Here is an 18,974-nt window from a genome sequence, read left to right as displayed (position 1 = left end):
AGGGGCACATTGACAAGTGGCAGGAGGAAGCTGGAATCAAACCTACAACCTTCCAATTGCAAGATGACTACTCTACCCACAGAGCCACAGTCGCACTTTTATTACATACATTATATCTATCATGGTAGTTCAGGGTGAGTTATTTATAGTTCTACATGAATATCCTTGTTGGACTTTTATTTAAGTGTTATTCTCCTTCAAGATACATTTACCTAACGCAAGAATAAATGCAATGTACATTATGTAGCACAGCAAATTAGAAGACATATATCCATTATGGAGATGATCAGTTTTGTACGGGCGATGTGCCCCCTATTGCATGAGCGATACTAAAGAATGACTGATATCATTACCGATACAGGGAAGAAGCTTTTTAGTTATCTTGCTTTGCTAGCAAAGTCATTAGCTAGCAGCTAGCTAATAGCACAAGAACAACAGCCTAATCTCTGTATGATAAAAATACTGAATCGAGGAGGGTGCTGTGGTGATGCAGGGGCAAAGCACAACCAACGTATTGAGGCCTTGGTCCTCGTGGCAGTGGTTGCAGGTTTGATTCTTGGCCTGGTGACATTTGCCACATGTCTTCCCCTTCTCTCATTACCCTATTTCCTGTCAAACTACCTTCAAATAAAGGCCACTAGAGCCAACAAAACCTTAAAAAAAATACTGAATCAATAGATAAGAACAGTTTTTCCTCACCTGGCTGTCTCCTCCCACTCAGTAGTTCTTCAGAGAAAGGCAGAGGCTCGTCGGAGTCTGTTGTATTTCATTACCTCTCTGCTTAAGCCGCGACTCCATGCTGAGGCAGAAAACTCCTTTCTGGGCACAATATCGCAACACCAACATAGTGAGTCAAACAATGACTGGGGAAGCCTACTATATAAAGTACTCGGGGACCACTTCTTTATTGTTACACATATATGTATATGTGTAGAATACGGAACAAATCGCATCCCGTGTTGGTTGAATATGGGAGGCTACATTTAACAGCAAATTATGAGACGGGTGGCATAATTTGCCACATAATTTACTTGTGATATATGAGGTCTGCAGCTCCAGGTAGTTAGTACAGTTATGGACCACCTTGGCACCAGTTAAATCCTCAAGATTATAAGAGAAGTCTTTTTTTACCAAGATAATACGGATCATATCCTAAATATACACTTTTTTTTAAGATACCTCTGCTGTTCCAGCCTATTTATGCTGTTTCAGCCTATTTAGGGTATTAGCATATTTGTTGTGATCAACTTTGCTTTGTTGTGATCAACAACAGAAGGGGAGCCCCTTCTGGCCCACAGACTGAAACCCAGCAATTGCTACTGACTTCTACAGTAAGACATGAATCATAAAAGGTCTCAGTCGATATCTGTGTTTCTGCCATTGATCATGAATCCTCTGGAAATGCGGAGGAGTGCCATTCCAGCCGGGTCTGTGATCCTCCTGAAGAGGAAGAGAAGATTGAATGCATAATGTATTCTGCCTTTCCAGTGCCAGTTTGTTTTATCTGCTTTTCACTCATCCAAGATGGAACCATAAATTATGAAAAAAATATTATGATGTCCTAAATGCTTAATGCTTCTTGTCTGGTCTCAAATAATCACAGATTTCATATATTTTATTTACATCAGAGCACATCTAACACATACTTAAGCTTAAGGGTTGTTATTAAAAAAATAAATTTTAACTCAAGAACGAAAAAGAGACTTAAGTATAAACTAAAAACTCAAACTACACCCGAACACTAAAAGGAAATTTTAGACACTGGTGCAGGGGCCTTCATGATTAAATCAGATACTACAAGATCATCTTAGTGTATCAGAAAAAACATATTTTATATGCTAGTTTGTCATTGTTTTAAATGTGTGAGAAAAAGAATTAATCCATTTTTAATGAACTGTGAAACTTGACAATGTACATAATGTACTCAGCATGTACATGTACTGAATGTCTTGGCTTCCTGCAAATGAAACTGGGGTTGTTGATTTTAATCTTAAATTAAACACTGCTTACTGTAGTGTTGATCTTAAAATGTTTTAAAGGAGTATGTTATGCTTTGCAATTAGTTTGTATGTAGCAACATATAAACTATTGCCATGTACTGGCGCTAGCAGGTGGCACCAGTGCATGGCATCCTCTTTTCTGTCAGACTGCCCCAGGGCAGCAGTGGCTGCCATCCAGCAGCTTTCCACCATCAGTGTGTGAGTGTGAATGACTGAAGGTTGTGCGAAGGATTTTGGAGTCCTTTGGACTTAATAAAGTGCTATACAAATGTGGTGGGAAAATTATTTAACATAGCATTTACAAACATACAAACATTTTACCAAATTTGATGAACAACTGCCTTCAGCTACTTTAGTTTTAGATCATGTTAAAATGATCAATACAGACTAAAAAGTATTTTGGTTTTAAACTGGATTTATTGTAGTCTCCCCACCCCACCTGCCTGAGCAGCATTGCTGGAGTTTCAACCAAGAGTGATTGTATTTGTTGGTTCTTGGTGAAAGAGCGTTGAAGAGCAGAGAAAACAAAGGTTGGAAGAGTTCCTGACAACGCTTTGTTCCAGAGTGAGAGCGCTCCTGAGGACTGAACACACAAAGATGAAGAAGAGGAAGAGCTGTGGATGTCAGAGTGGTGAGTGGACCAGAATCTGACAGCTCAGGAATGTGAAAAGCATACTGAAGATATAACAGGAGTCAAATGGAAGAAGGAAAAAAAAAGAAAAACTAAAAAACATTACGTCCAGTATGATATTGAATGAAATGAGAATCAGCTGAGACTAACCATGAGGATGTAGATCAGCTTGGTTAGGAGCAAATCAAGCTGATCTACTTGGTTAGCTAACCACAGGGTTAGCTCCTACTAACTAGGTTGGCTCTACTAGCTACTGAGAAAACATTACAAAGTAACAGAAATAAACACAAACTCCAAAGGAACTTCTAAACCAAAAACTAACACTAAAATAAACTGATAACACAAATATGAATCTCAAAACAAAGGAATGAACAGTGTATAAAATACAATCCATCCATCTATCCCTGTTTCTCTTTTTTCATTAAAGATATGGAACTATATATCAAATCAATAACAGACTCTACAAATGAAAAGGCTCTAAGGACAATTTCAATATGTACGTATTTGCATGTTCTTATCTAATCACCCTTGGCTGTTGTATTGTGTTTTATACTGTGTTGTATACTAATTTCATTTAAATAAAGTTCTTTGAAAAAAAAAGACCTCCTTCAGAATAACATCATATAAATTGAGGTAGTTTGGCATTTCGTCAACTCCGTCAGATGTCAACTCCATCAGAGTTTTTGTGACTCAGTGAAATTGTTGTCAAATCTCACTTCAATGTGCAATTAATTCATTTTAATGTATGTTACATAAATTGCATTACTTCACATGTATCAAGTTTTTCTTTTTACTCACTAGTTTGTCACCACCTTCAGTTCTGTATCAACTCCGTCATGCACTGTCAGCTTTGTCAGATGGACTTTTTGTTGTTTTTGTTTTAAATAATATTTCTTTTGTTTCTTGAGAAGCATTTATCTGTAAAATTAGTAAAAATATCACTAATAGGGTATTTTAAAAAGGTCGATTAAAAATGTAATTTTTAAAAAAAATGTTGCAACTGGGAGCCTGCACCTTAGCATCTTTACATTTCCAAAACATTCTTTGTCATGTTTGCATACATAAGGTTGAGAAATAATTAAAAAATATATGGAAAAATTAAAACCCATTTTGTCCCTATTCTCAAGAATCACTGAATAGCAATTTCGAGATAGTTGACTAAAGCCATAACTCAAACACGTCTAGTTAAGTTTCAGGAACGAAGGGTGAATCAAAGATGTTACTGGGTGTCATTTAGAGAAAAATCATGTCCTGGGTGAAAAAGGAAATCAACTGTTGGTATTTTTGTCATTGTACTGCACACAGTAATTGCATTTAATCATATTTTTTAATTTACTGATATTTATTGATGGAAGCAGAAGAAAAAATAGTAAAAAATAATTTTGACTAAACAGTCAGGTTTAGTCATATCATGTGATATTAAATCAGATGATCTGATCAGTTACCTTTATACCTATTATTTGAGTAATTCTTAGATGGATACTTCTTACTTTCACTTGAGTAAAACTTTGTTGTAGTAGTGCTGCTACTCCTAAGTTTTGGGTACTCCACCCACCTATGCACCTACTTGTATGGAGTGAAAATAGTCTCAAAATATTTGTGCGTGTGTAAAAAGATTTGTGCGTGCGTAAAAGGATTTGTGTGTAAAAAGATTTGTGTGTGTGTAAAAATATCTGTGTGTAATACTCGATTTGTAAAACTTAAAAATAAAATAAACCTTCTCCTACGCCTATACATGTTGAAAAAGTACACACAAATCACCTGGTACACACACACAAAACTGCATTTACACACAAATCCGGTTACAAGTGCACAACTATTTTTGATACTCATTTCACGCTTCGGGGAAGCTCCCAGATTTGTGTGTAGATGGTTTACATGCTAGTAAAAGCTGAGACATCTAAGTTTTGCTCGGAGTCTAGTGTTTTTATCCTCTGAACGTTTCTCACTGTGCTTGTGCCGAAGTGGCAAATAGTTCGCTGGAAAGCGGTATATCTCAGCACTTCCTTGTAATATCCTAAAATTATTTCTAGACATATTGTGCGTTTTTGAGCGTTACGGGAGACTAAGCGGTCTGAAAAAGGACCACTGGGTGGCGGAATGGTTCGTTGGCCGGAAAAATAGGCAGGCAAACCCAGAAGCAAGACGGCAAGCATCCTCAGGAGATTATGGCAGTTATGGATGTTGGTCATTATCACTGAGAGTGTATTTTGCTTCAGTATTACTGCTGAAGGTAAATCTAGACCTGCAGGAACATCATCTACTGCTAGACTTTATTCACTAGAACAAAATGAAAGGTACGTCATTTATGTTGACTTTTTAACATACTTAAGGATTTAGTCTAATGTTCACACATAGGCCTGTTAGAATAATCAATTAATCGGATGATAAATAAAAACAAAGTCAATCATTTCCATTGACATGATTTATTGTTTCTTTTTTTCTCTCTACCATCCATCCATCCATCCATCCATCCATCCATCCATCCATCCATCCATCCATCCATCCATCCATCCATCCATCCATCCATCCATCCATCCATCCATCCATCCATCCATCCATTTTCTTCCGCTTATCCGGGGTCGGGTCACGGGGGCAGCAGCTGCAGAAGGGAGGCCCAGACTTCCCTCTCCCCAGCCACTTCTTCCAGCTCCTCCGGGGGAATCCCAAGGCGTTCCCAGGCCAGTTTTTTCTCTCTACCAAAAACTGGATAATAAAAGTCTTCAGTTTGGTACTTTGATCTCGATTAGACCACTGGGTGGCGGAATGGCTCGCTGGCCGGAAAAATAGCCAGGCAAACCCAGAAGCAAGACGGAGGGTCCCGGTGGTCTGTCCTCTGAAGTAAGTCGGAGCTAAACCTGCAGGCTTTGCTCTCCGATTATAATGAGACATGGAATAAATAAATGTTATCAGGTTCCGTTTTATATGTCTGGTATTTTGATACTCTGCCCTCCTCATATGTTTCTGTTAGCGGGAGCTAAAGTTTATGTGAGCTATGTTTACGTTTGGAAGCAAAGCGTGTATTTTTATTGTCTCACTCAGCACAGTTTGAGTCTTTAATCCATAAAAATGATCTGTGTGGTTCTTATAGTATCTTATAGTGAGCCCACAAGCAGCAAAATGAGTAAGAAACAGATCAGATGTCTTTGGAAAGTTTCTTTGCAAGGGGGAAAAGGCCCAGAGAAGAGACAGGAGAATGGATTTATCCTGGACCGGTAGGTGAGTCTCACATTACAAGCCGCTCTATGTAACATGCGGCGACCGGCTGCTAATGAGGCAATGAAGCCTCAAACTGCTTTGCCACGTAGAGACCAAGCAGGCTGTGGATAAAAGCAACACTTCAGGTGTCATTGTCTCCCATCACTCCCAGATGGGGCCGTCTCGTTGCAAAGAAACAAGTTCAGGGCTCCCGTTAGTCATTATTGTGAGTTAAAATTTTCACAAAAGTAAAATGTTACCATAGTACCAGAGTCAGAGCGTTTGGGCAGTGGTCGAGAGGAGATGAGTAGAGCTTGTGAGTCTTAAGTCTGGTTTAGACGTAAAGATTTAAGAAATGTCGGCCGATTCTCCAAACCTCTGTGACCACAGAGCTGATAAAAGAACAACAGGTTCGATCGGTTCGTGTCTCCATGACAGGAGCAACACAAACCGATTCCAGTCACGAACATCCCGATTCCAGAGGATAATCCAGTAAACCCCCAACATGGCGGGAATTTATAATCACCAAACATGGATGACGATGTAGAAGCAATAGTGATAGTTTGTGGACTAATTTTAAGAGATAAAAGTTGTAACAAAAAGAAAAGGCGGTGGATGAAAGACGACGGGAGCAGCTGCTCTATTTGCTGCACTATGATTTGGAGATGAATATGTTTTTTCATAGTTAACATTTTTAACTGAATAAACATAATAATGACCTTCAGATTTAATAATAAACATTTCCACATATCATCTCCGATATCCGCCGGACTTTCAGTTGCGCGATATGTCAGCTGTTTGGGATTCCCCTCTGTTCTTACGTCTGGCTACATGTCAAATTCAACAGGTATTCTCGTTCCAAGTCAGGGAAAACCCCACAGGCTGCGATAAAAGGGCCAAGACAACCCATATTGGGCATATTCAGGCTTTAGTGGGAAGACTAACATGCAGAAGCCTTATCTGACTGTTCATCCCCTCTCCCCCAAAGTCTTGACTGGTCCACGGTAAAAAAAAAAAGGTTGGGAACCACTGATTTAGCACATGCTAGTAGCATACACAAAGGAACAGCACTTTTATTGTTACAGTTAGTAATCAGTTCTGTTAAATGTAAACTTGGCAACTTTTTCTTTTTCAGCCATAATAAATGTGCTATTCAATTGACCTGTTATGACTCAGATTTTGGGTGTCCGCCCCCCTCTGCTGCTGCTGCATCGTTGTGGAAAACCTGGAGCGGCAGAAATATCTGCGGCTTGTATGTGTATGTTGGTTTAAAAAAAAAAACGTTGGGGTTGTGTCTTATAGTCCAGTGCGGCTCATAGTTCTGAAAATACGGACTACAATCCTTCCTGGATTTTTTCTGTGAAGAACCCAGGGAGGGTTATTTGATTGTGCTTTCTGGAAAACAATATATTTTTACATTTAGGCACTCCTGCAATCGTCACACTTTTTCTGTTACAAACTGACTCCGCCCCCCACCAGAGAAGGGAAAAGTTCTGTGGCCCTCACAGGAAAAAGTTTGGGGACCCCTGCACTAAGTGAATAAAATTAAATGAAATAAATTGCCTTTCGATTCTAGTTTATTGAGTTTCTATGGGTATAAATAACATTTTATATTCATCTCTACACAGGACGAAACGGCTGACTGTATTCAAATAAGACCAAGGACAGTCTGTACAGATTGAGGAGACACCATAACATCTACCAACAGAGCAGATTAACTACTGTAGTTTGAAAGGCATCTTGGTCCAGTTGACGGCTCAGTTTGAAGCTTCAGGTTTTGGTGTTGAACCTCCCAGAATCTCAGCAGATCTCTGAAGATGCAGAGAAAAGTACAAATAGACAGTTAGTGTTAGAAAAATTATGCTGATTTTCCTGAACAGCTGATGCACTGACAGACCTGACTGTGAAAGAACATTACTTGAATAATCACAATGTATGTAGAAATTTTTTGTTTTATATTTATCAAATGTTTTACATTGTTTTGCTGTGAAAACTATTTTTGCAATGGTGCTATAAATGCATAAAATATTTATTTTCTTAAGTATGTGTTTATTAGCTGTCAATTGTGTCAAAATATCAATTGAGAAAGAAATTTACTGCTTGTGAAAATCTAAACCATCTGAATACATTTTACCATCTACATTAATCAACTTGAAATGAAAGACAAACAGGAGCAGCAGGTTTGTCCTGGTTTGTAGACAAGGTATATATTTGTTTAAGGATCAGTGAAATGGGGTCCAGACACAAACACAGTTTAATTTGAAGATTCTGGAGGATGTGTGAATAGGTCTGTCACCATAAAAAATGTTACTGTATAAGTTGTTCCAAAGTTCTCAACAAACGATAATATAGTTTTTGAGGCCATTTTTAAGTTATATTATGGTAATGACAAAATAATAATGCAAGAACACATTCTCAAAGGTCATTAGACTTTAAATTCTAATGAACATTTAACACTGGAACTGGAAGACATTTTTAATATCCAGAATAAATAAAACTAATGAATTTTGAAGTCTTTTTAAACAAAATGGAGATGGGCACCAGCAACCCTCCCGACCCCACTGAAGGACAAGGGTGAAAGAAAATGGATGGATGAAGTACCAAACTGAAGACTTTTATTATCCAGTTTTTGGTAGAGAGAAAAAAAGAAACAATAAATCATGTCAATGGAAATGATTGACTTTGTTTTTATTTATCATCCGATTAATTGATTATTCTAACAGGCCTATGTGTGAACATTAGACTAAATCCTTAAGTATGTTAAAAAGTCAACATAAATGACGTACCTTTCATTTTGTTCTAGTGAATAAAGTCTAGCAGTAGATGATGTTCCTGCAGGTCTAGATTTACCTTCAGCAGTAATACTGAAGCAACAAAATACGCTCTCAGTGATAATGACCAACATCCATAACTGCCATAATCTCCTGAGGATGCTTGCCGTCTTGCTTCTGGGTTTGCCTGCCTATTTTTCCGGCCAACGAACCATTCCGCCACCCAGTGGTCCTTTTTCAGACCGCTTAGTCTCCCGTACCGCTCAAAAACGCACAATATGTCTAGAAATAATTTTATCAAATGGATATTACAAGGAAGTGCTGAGATATACCGCTTTCCAGCGAACTAATGTATTTGCCACTTCGGCACAAGCACAGTGAGAAACGTTCAAAGGATAAAAACACTAGACTCCGCTCAAAACTCAGATGTCCCAGCTTTTACTAGCATATAAACGCACCATCTACACACGAATCTGGGAGCTTCCCCGAAGCGTGAAATGAGTATCAAAAATAGTTGTGCACTCGTAACCGGATTTGTGTGGAAATGCAGTTTTGTGTGTGTGTACCAGGTGATTTGTGTGTACTTTTTCAACATGTATAGGCGTAGGAGAAGGTTTATTTTATTTTTAAGTTTTACTAATCGAGTATTACACACACATTGATATTTTTACACACGCACAAATCTTTTTACACACGCACAAATCATCTTACGCACGCACAAATCCTGTTACGCACGCACAAAACATTTTACACACGCACAAATCATTTTACACACACAAATCTTTTTACACGCGCACAGATATTTTGAGACTATTTTCACTCCATATACTTGTTACTTGTGAAATGACTTTATGTATTGACACAAGTCTTATGCTGTGTAACTCTAGCTTAAAAAAAACTGTAATTAGGCTTAATTCTTTGAATGGAGATAGCTTTAACTTTCGCTGTTGATCATTTATCATAATACAGAAAATAAAGCTGGTTATTTTGTTGATTAGTACTGGTGTGTGTTATTTAACAGTAACATAAAATAGGTAAAATTAAGTAAAATCACCGTACAGTAACGTAAGTGATAAAATAATTCCGATAGCACCTGAATGTAACAAGACTGTCCCTCGTCTGAGGCGTGCATTGTGAATTTGAACTAACGGGCCAATCAGAAGCCTTGCTAAGCGGAAGCAAGAAGGCGTTCCGTCACTCCAAACCAATCAATACGCAGCTCTGTTGTTTGCCTTCATTTTTGAATTAAACTCTTAACAGAATACTGACAATTTCACTGAGGTAAATAAATGTAAGCAAACAGAAAAGCTTATTAGACTCTTTTTACCGTTTTGGAACAACACGCACTGACTGGTGCTGGAGCTTTTTTGGGGGAGGAACCTTACGAACTGGTTGAAGAGACGTTAACAGGAGATAACTGAGTTCCATTTCGTTTTCTTTGGAACTCAGCAGTTAGCTAAGTTAGCTAGAGACCTAATCGAAGGTAAGTTGTAGGTCTGCTTTTTATTCAGATTTCAGGAATTGAATCCGAATTTCATTTTCTATATAGCCGCTGACTAAGCATTGAACTTCATTACACAACTATTACCTCATGTTATTCTTATTTCTCAAGGCGTTTTATTCTAAAATGTATATATCTCGACATTCTTTTCCCTCGCTATTTAAAGTTTACCAAATCAATTTATGAACTGCTGAATATCAGTGTTCTTCTCTTGTGTTTCTGCTCATTTCCTGAAAGGTTTGAACATCCCAGGGTTCCTGCCATGGCTGAAAGCGGCACGCCGACTTTGTGGCATGCCCGGAGTCTGCTGGTGGATTCTTCAGTCTATGACTCCAGGATTGTTGAAACCACTAAAGACCAAGGCTTCCTGGGGATGACCAGTGAAGATGGGGAAGGTGAGTGAGAACTGACAACGGATGTTACTTATCCTAGTTCTGTTTTTCTCTCAGATGCCTTTCATTTTATTTTTCTATTGTGCCGAGTTAAGATCAGGACTGTCTCTCAGATTTCTGTCCTATCCTTTATACATCATACCCACTGTGTGATCTGGGAATTTACAGAAACATTGAATAAGTAGAACTGTTAATGGTGTGTAAAAAGGTTAGGACACCCTGTGATTTAGAGATTTATGGTGTTTGTGGCTTTTAATAGGCGACATGTAGTAAAGATCCTGAAGTAGATTACTGTTCTACCAGCCGTCGCATGCTGTCCTGACCTGTGTGTTCCTCAAACACCTTTGGACATATACATTAGAGATCCATGACATAAGGCATTTTTCAATAAATCAATTGGTCACATGATAAATTAAAACAAGCTCAAATATTTATTGTTTTTCTCTTTTGTCTCTCTCTACCAAAAACTGGATGACTAAATTTTTCAGTCTAGTGCTTTGGTCTCATCTAGCTCCTTTTTTGAAGGACAGTTTTTTGTTTGTTTTTTAGACTTCTTAATTCATTTTTATTTGTTGCTTCTGTTTTGTTTATTCATTTTGGATTTAAAATGTATTCCAGTTCTAGTGTTAAATGCTCATTAGAATTTACAGTTTATTGATATTTGAGAATGTGTTCTTGCATTGCTATTCCATCACTATTATGTTACTTGAAAATGGTCTCAAACAACAATATCCTTGCTTACTGCAATAACTTCTTGGACTGTCCAGAAAAATGTATTGTGACAGGCCTAATAAGGATCAAAGTTGGTATTGGCTTCTTAGTAATTTTAACACATCATTCTAAAACTGGGCCAATATTGATAAACAATTATTATTTCCATCTTGTTGTTGTTTATGTCTGCTGTGATGCAGCACAGCACTGCGGGCTGAACAGAAGAAGAGAAGCCATGTTTGCAGGGGTGCACCGATTGCAGTTTTCTGGCTGATTACAATCTTTATCAAGCCTGATCTGCTGATTCAGATTCCCCTCCTAAATATAGCGACAAAGGTGCTAAGTTGGCAACAGTATGGTGACTATTGATAATGCAGACATCGCCTGGTGTCAGTCAGTCCTTTGTCATGACATAGTAAAAGGGGAGGGATGATTTTCAGACTTTTGCAGAGGTGGGTAAGAACAGGTTCATGTCTGTTAAGGATGCAAGTTATCAATTAAGTTAATCTAAAGGTGATTTATTTTAGCGATCGGCTAATGATTAATTGATAAACTGTCATTTTCTTAAACAGATATATACATAATATTGGCCTAGTTTATTAGTGAATCCTTAATACAATATAAAATAGAAATGCTAACAATATTGAGTAATATAAGCAGTAAGAAAATACATGAAACTTAATGTAAAATTAATTATAAATGCAATTTGGTTAGGAATAAATTGGGACACATCGACATTTAACCCCAACTAAAGTCTCACATTGTGTAACAAATCAGCAGCACATGATCAGAACACTTACACAGCATTCTGAGGAGGGATTGCCCTGTTTGAGCCTCAGACGTTTAGCTTGATGAAGTCAGAGAGAGTAAACATGGTTGGATATAAAAGGTTGAGAGGACTTCAGCTGCTTATTAGTGTGGTAAGGGATTCAAACAGCCCCTAAAACAAACTGAAACAAGCCTATACACTATCCAAAAAATAGTCTGGTGGGCAGGTCTGACTGTTCAAGCAAGTTCACCCTGAAATCAGACAGCAAGTTGATAAAGGAAGTATTCAGAAACACAGAAATGTTGTGACAGACCCACAGCAAGTTTGAGCTGCTTGACTTTAAATTTCATGTCTCTACAGTCAGAAAAAGACTAAGCAAGTTTATCTGTCATGAAAGGTGTGTAGAAGTAAATGTTTTGGACACCAGAAGAAGAGACATATTTGACATGAACCAAATATAGTATTCTAGGAAGAGAATCTTATAGCAACCACCATCATTTAATCCACAGTGAATAAAAGGGGCTTTGTGGATTAAATTTGTTATCTTCTGTCTAATGATTCAAGCTGAAGCATAACTGGGTCCTCCGGTGACCCAAATCAATCCATTGTGGGTGACCTGAGAATAAAGACAGCAGTTAGTCAACCAGGATCTTGATCTAGAAGGGGGACATGAAGCGGGCTGTACATGCAAGAATCCCCTCAAACATGCCACAACTGACTGAGAGAACTGGGGCAGCTCCACACACTGAGGTTATTTCTACCTGAGAGGTTAAAACTAGCTGGTAGGGTGTCCTAACTTTTTGTCTTTGCTAGGCTAGAATAGACTTTATTTAACCCTTAACTGCCAGTACTAAAACACTTGCATGCCAGTCATTGAGGACACCATTGTGAAAACTGATATTGAACAAAATCGGAATCAACAGGCTAAGCTTTTTAAAAGATCGGTAATTGGTGAGCGACCCGAAAACTGCAGTCGGTGCACCCCTAATTATGGGGTTAATTAAAAATCAGCAATCTGTGTGGAAGTGCTTATTTTGAAATTTGAGAACATTTAAATGGATTTCCTAAAACATGAAGAATTAAGTTTGATCTGCTGATGGCAATACTAGAAGTGAAGATTCAGCTTCTCCAGGTTGTCATTACAATAAGTTGATTTTTGCTTGTCTATGCTTCTTTTAAGTTTTTCATTTATGGACAGAATTTTTGTCATTTTGTCTTCATTCAAATTGATTGGTCCATGTTTGTTACTTTAATAGAAAATGGTTGAATATTAATTTGCTTCTGCTCTTTCTCAGATATGTTGCCCAAAGTGGAGACACGAGTTGTTCTGGTGGGAGAAGCAGGCAGAAATGAAGCTCTTGTTAAAGCCCTTCAGGTACATCAGTCCTCTTTCCATTCAGTGATCATGGAATGGAGTGCATTCAGAATGCATCAACTGAATGCATCATCTGAATGCATCATCTGAATGCATTCAGATGATCATCGATCTCCCAAAATGAAGAAAATTGGCACCGATAAATCGGTGAACCCCTTGTATATAGGTGTGTAGGCCTGTCACGATAACAGATTTTGCTGGGCAATTGTCTCAAAAATTATTGCGATAAACGATAATATTGTTTGAAGACCATTTTAAACTGATGTAACGGTAATAATATAATAATGCATGTGATATCCTGCCAAAAATACATGCACTTTATTTTCAAAAGAACACTAAACACTGGAACTGGTAAACGAAATAAACAAAACAACCAAAAACCAAAATAAAATGGGCTCTCAGTCTCCGTTAACTAAAAATGCACTTGAATAAAAACTAAACACAACATAAAACCAAAGTGGAAATAAAAACTACATTCAACCAAAAGAGTACAGATCACAAAGTCTGTACACTATCTTTCGCTTCAATAATAATTAGATTTAGATAGAGAACATTGGCATATCCGACAACCTGATTCAAGCCTCCTCTCTTAAGCCCAGTTCACAATACGCGATTTTTTTTGCCCTTACGACAACTTTAGAACGTCCAACGATCATCCTGTAGTGTGTAGTGTGTTACGACTGATCGGGTCCAGTCGGTAGCACGTCGTGGCCGCTCTGATCTATATCAGGCATATTCAACATGTTGGATTGTCTTGGCCAGTTTATCGCTGCAGCGTGTGGGGTTGTCCCTGACTGGGAGTGAGAACGCAGCCTGTTGAATGTGACAGGTAGCCAATCAGAAAGCGCAGAATCACCTCCGCGCCTTCTGAAGGGAAAACAGGAGGGGAATCCCAAACAGCTGACATGACGCAACGAGAGTCCAGCGGACATCGGAGATGATATGTGGAAACAACATTAATGGAGAGGAGTTGGAGTGAAATTGTTACCGCAGTTGATAAACCCGGTAACTTTTCAGCTGTTCATCGTTAATGTGACATAAATAGCCAGCCAATATCACAAAAGGTAGAATTCCTTCGTAATAAGGCAATACATTCGTTTGTTTACTTTAAATTCACGTCTGATTTTCTGTCTGAAATCTGAATGTTGGTGAGAGAAATTGGTTTGTGTGTGGTGTGTAGCTCTTGCTGCGTGGCGGGACACCACACCCGGCACGATTGAACCCATAATACTTACTATTACTCTCAGGTTTTGAAAATGGGCAGACGATCGGCTGACAATTCTGAAATTGTGTAGTGTGAGCTGGGCATTACACTAAGGCCCCGTTTACACGACAACGATTTCGGGGGAAAACGGAAGAGTTTTGATGGCGTTTGTTGTGTGTATATATTTATATATATATCAGTGACGTGCGGTGAGGTTCATTGCTGGTGAGGCACTGACTTATGACTTAAGACACCATCCATGTTATTGGACCTACGGAAATTTTGTGCATTCATACAGCACTAGGGGGCAAAAAGACTAATCTTTTACATGTCATCCATAGCCGGTATGGCTATGGATGACATAGCCATTAACTCAGTGAATGGCTATGTCAACTCAGTGAAACTTAAAAATGTAGGAATTAATTTCGTGCTATGATCCACAGCAAAGTGATCTGTATTCGCCAAGCTACGCAGACTCGTTGCCATAGCAACTGACAACAATGCCACTTCATATTTTAGGATTTAACACCAACAAACATTCAAGAATTTTGCACACAGAACAGAACATTTAGGCCCCGTCTACACAACAACGATTTTGGGGGAAAACGTAAGAGCTTTGTTGCGTTTGTAGTGTGCATTTACACGAAACCACCGAATGTTTTCTCTAACAACGGCACAGATTGAAAACGGGTTCCAGAGTGCGATGTTTCTGAAACGTAACGTTTTCCATTGTCGTGTAAACCTAGAAAACGGATCTTTTCTTCCAGAGAATCCCCAGCTCATGCATAGTATGACGCAAAACATAGCTGCTTCCTACAATCCACAGAAGAAGAAGAAACTACTCACAATGCTGGTGTTACTGTTTCCCCATCAGATACGGTTCCCTCAGCGTCTCTTCACCGCTCCGCACCGCCCAGATGGCAAAATACAGGCTGCTTATTCAGCGTTATTATCTAGAGAACTACGGACCAGGACCGGCCCCGGCTCCAGACCAGTTTAACAGGGGGGGCACCGACTTATTTTTGGGGGGCAAAATTAATCTACGTAGCTGAACATAGACAACAACATCAGTAGCATACAGGCTACTTGTTAACAAGCTTAACGTGCTGTATTGATATTAGCTAGTCATCTTTTAGCTATTATCACCTGCATCCAGCAGCTTTACTCAACTCAGTCGGTTAGTTCAGGAAAAAAACTGTGCCAAGTTATTTACGTTTTGCTGGGTTGCTGCCATGATTCTAACACACATGCGCAGCAGCAGCAGGTCTCCTTCGCTGCCTCACAGGTGTAAACCCAGTCCGAGCGTTTCAGCTTTCATGTTGCGGTTGAAGGCGGCTCGGAAAAACAAGTTACGACTTGTTAGCAACGGATTAAACTGTTTTAACTGCTGAAAAAGGTAACAGAGGACGCGGATATGGGACGTGCGGGAACTCCTATTTTATCAAATTGATATGGGAATAACAGACTGTTGGCCATTCCAAGGTAAAAACAATAAACGGCTTCCAGTCCGGGGCTCGCTACAGACACCGTGAAAGCTCAAACAAGGTGTTTCAGCAAAGTTATCCCACTTTATCCAACTGCATGCGCCCTAATCAGACGCACACAATGCGTGTTTTCTCACGCAAATCCACATGCCTTCAAGTACAACTTTTTTTTTAAAAAATGCGCACTTTTTTTAAAAAAGTGCGCATTTTAAAAAAAATGCGCACTAGTTGCAGCGAGAGCATTACACGTTTTCGATGTGCACCGTTACTGTGTAAACACAGATCGTAATTAGAACGTTATCGTGTAAACGATCCAACAAAAACGGAACAAAAGTGCCGTTTTTGTTGTATCGTTGTCGTGTAAACACCCCCTAAGGAAATGAGAAAGGGAGGGGTCAGTGAAGAGCACCGGAGTTGAGCCATTTTTTCATTTAATGTTATCAATAGAATGGGGAAAAAGGCAGGAAGAAACAATAAAGCCGATAAATTAAAATGAGGTCGATAATTTTCATTTATCATGCGATTAATTGATTTATTGTTTATCGTGACAGGCCTATCATTGTTTTGACACAAATAAGTACACTTTTGGTGTGTTTCCATTATTCTGTCCTGAAGCTTTACCTAACCTCCTCCATTGCCAAATCCCATTATAGTCAGTTAATGTCTAGTTTGGTGCTAGCAGAGTTGGGTGTGTCTCCATTAACAGTTTCTTCCTATCTATGTGGGGATGAGTATAGGCTGGAACATGGGTGGGCCGTGAGCGTGTAGGAGCTGTGCTTGTTGCTCTGATGATGTCATTTTGCAAGTGTACCCTTAGCCAACCAGTTTCTCCAAAATCTCTTAGTCCATCTGTTAGCAGGTTGCTCCATCCAGTTGATGTTGTATTTGCTCTTCCTAGTTCATAAAAAGATTTGGCCTGCCAGGTCTAACCATGCTATGATCAGTTTGGTTGAGATGGTGAGACGGGTCAACTAAAGCAGTCTCAATACCGGGCTACTTCCAGTTTTGTACATACTTGTCCTGCTGTGCAGGAATCCACTAATGGAAAATCTGGCTGGGACTGGCAGAGGGAGAACTGGTGAAAGCCACAGCCATGGAGAAAGGGCCGTAGTTATCTTGAACCCTTTTTCTCCTCTGGTTTGGCTGCTTATGCTTCTACGGAAATTACTTCACACTGAAACGGAGAAGGTTGCCCAACTTGCCGGTCCTCTATGGTTCCCTCCAGCTTGCATTTGTTACAGATTGTAAGGTAGAAAGGAAGGCTAAGGTTTAAATTTTTTGCAGTTTATTCTCAGATTTGTTCTCAGCAGAGCCAAGAACAAATCGACATCCGTCCCTTTTCTCCACCTCCCTCCTGAGGCTTTGAACATCATATACATTTTTAACAGGATGATCTTTTGCTCTTCGTCCATCCTCCTTCAGGTGTGTGATATTTGTTTGAAGACACCATCTTTAAACTTTGCAAGGACAAAGATTCTGCCCCATCTTCTTACACCTGCCCCTCGCTGTGTCCAGAAACCCACCCCTCACTGTGTTTTTGTCCCCACATAGTGGTAATTTGTATGCATTTGTCCTTGCCCTTCTGCAATTTTCTCTCTCAGCTTTCATATTTGCCCATTTTTTGTTATGATCTTTTTTTTTTCTTTAAATGCCAGTGTTTGACCTCCATGTCCTGCTGGTTGGTTTTTTCCAGGCCATCACAGTAATGGAGGTACCTGTGGTAAAGATAAGAGAAGGCGAGGCGGGTTCCGAGGAGAAAATGATGATAAAATCCATAGTCACTATGGTACAGTACAGTGTCTGCCTTCCTGTGAGAATGACTGTCTGACACTTTGATGGGACGTTGGGACGCACTGCATGACCCTTAATTCACACTGGTTACTCATTCAATCACTCTGCATGATTAACTTACTGATGCTGAACATATTTATTCATGTCAAACTTTCAGGTTTATTACGACAAAAACATAATGTTAACATGTATATTTGAGATAAATACCTCTCCATTCCACTCATTATGTGGCTATTGGACCGCTTGAATTAGTCCAGGCACTTAAAAGCAGTGAATATTTATTTTATGTTATTCATTTTTAATTGCCAATTTTTTAAGAATCAGTTTTTACTTAGAATATTACATATGTATGTGTGTACGTATTTCCGTACGCGTACATATGTGTGTGTACGTATTAGGGCTGTTGTAAACGAATATTTTAGTAATCAAGTAATCTATCGATTATTTGTTACGATTGGCATAACACCAGTATTACTATCAGATATCAATATCAGTCCAATTTTTCATATTTGAGCTTCCCTAACACTTACATTTTGTAGTTTAGAAAACTAACCTGTAATAATAATAATAATGACAATAATAGCTCACTTTCTAAGTTAACCTGAAGAAAAGTTAGACAAAGATCTGAAATTATATTCAATTTCATAAAGAGGCAGGCTCACAAATACGTTTATAAAACAATGTCTATATTCCAGCTTTTAGTTTATGTATTCATCTTCAGTCAGCTTAGTACAGGGGTTGACAACCCGCGGCTCTAGAGCCGCATGCGGCTCTTTAATGCTCCCCTAGTGGCTCCCTGGAGCTCTGAAAATGGAAAAGATTGGGGTTGGAAATAATTTTTTTGTTTTAATATGGTTTCTGTAGGAGAACAAACATGACACAATCATTCTTAATGTTTTCCAATGTTATAAAAATGTGTACAATAAATATAAAATTTCAACATTTCTGTCAACAAAGATTTGCGTCACAGCCTGTGACACATTTCTTTCAGCTGGGTGAGGTGCGAGGCAGGGGGCTGTGGTGGGCCATGGACAGCAAAGGGGAAAAGAGGAAAATAGCCGAGGAGAAATTCTACAATTCTTGAACTGAATCAATTGCATTCATTGCCAATGAGGAAAGATTACCCGAACGTTTGATCTGTAGCGAA

The 18,974-nt window shown here is 38.9% G+C and overlaps 1 protein-coding gene and 1 long non-coding RNA gene across 8 annotated transcripts in view; one reads left to right on the top strand and one right to left on the bottom strand.

Annotated features, from left to right (window-relative positions):
• Positions 1-5,173: 5,173 nt before the first annotated feature.
• LOC145551518 (uncharacterized) lies at positions 5,174-9,342 on the bottom strand. Its single transcript, XR_014087382.1, has 2 exons — positions 8,616-9,342; positions 5,174-7,640 (listed from the first exon to the last, which is right to left on the bottom strand). It is a non-coding gene; the product is annotated as an uncharacterized LOC145551518 (long non-coding RNA).
• A 408-nt stretch (positions 9,343-9,750) lies between these two features.
• The window catches only part of ect2 (epithelial cell transforming 2), a 51,508-nt gene continuing 42,284 nt past the window's right edge, over positions 9,751-18,974 (top strand). The window contains exons 1-4 of one of the 7 annotated variants that reach the window (XM_008407827.2): positions 9,751-10,083; positions 10,339-10,496; positions 13,269-13,348; positions 17,730-17,822. In XM_008407827.2, coding sequence (XP_008406049.2) covers positions 10,364-10,496; positions 13,269-13,348; positions 17,730-17,822 — 306 coding nt within the window. In that variant the 5' untranslated portion in view covers positions 9,751-10,083; positions 10,339-10,363. Of the gene's footprint in view, positions 10,084-10,338; positions 10,497-13,268; positions 13,349-16,298; positions 17,459-17,729; positions 17,823-18,974 lie in introns of those variants that run through there. The other 6 variants (XM_008407826.2, XM_008407829.2, XM_008407831.2 and 3 more) reach the window with 6 other exon arrangements.

This window comes from Poecilia reticulata, chromosome 4 (genome assembly GCF_904066995.2).
Source record: "Poecilia reticulata chromosome 4, P_reticulata-male-v2, whole genome shotgun sequence".
Taxonomy (NCBI): domain Eukaryota; kingdom Metazoa; phylum Chordata; class Actinopteri; order Cyprinodontiformes; family Poeciliidae; genus Poecilia; species Poecilia reticulata.
The sequence above is the reverse complement of the archived record's forward strand: the minus strand, read 5'-3'. Positions and strand labels throughout refer to the sequence as shown.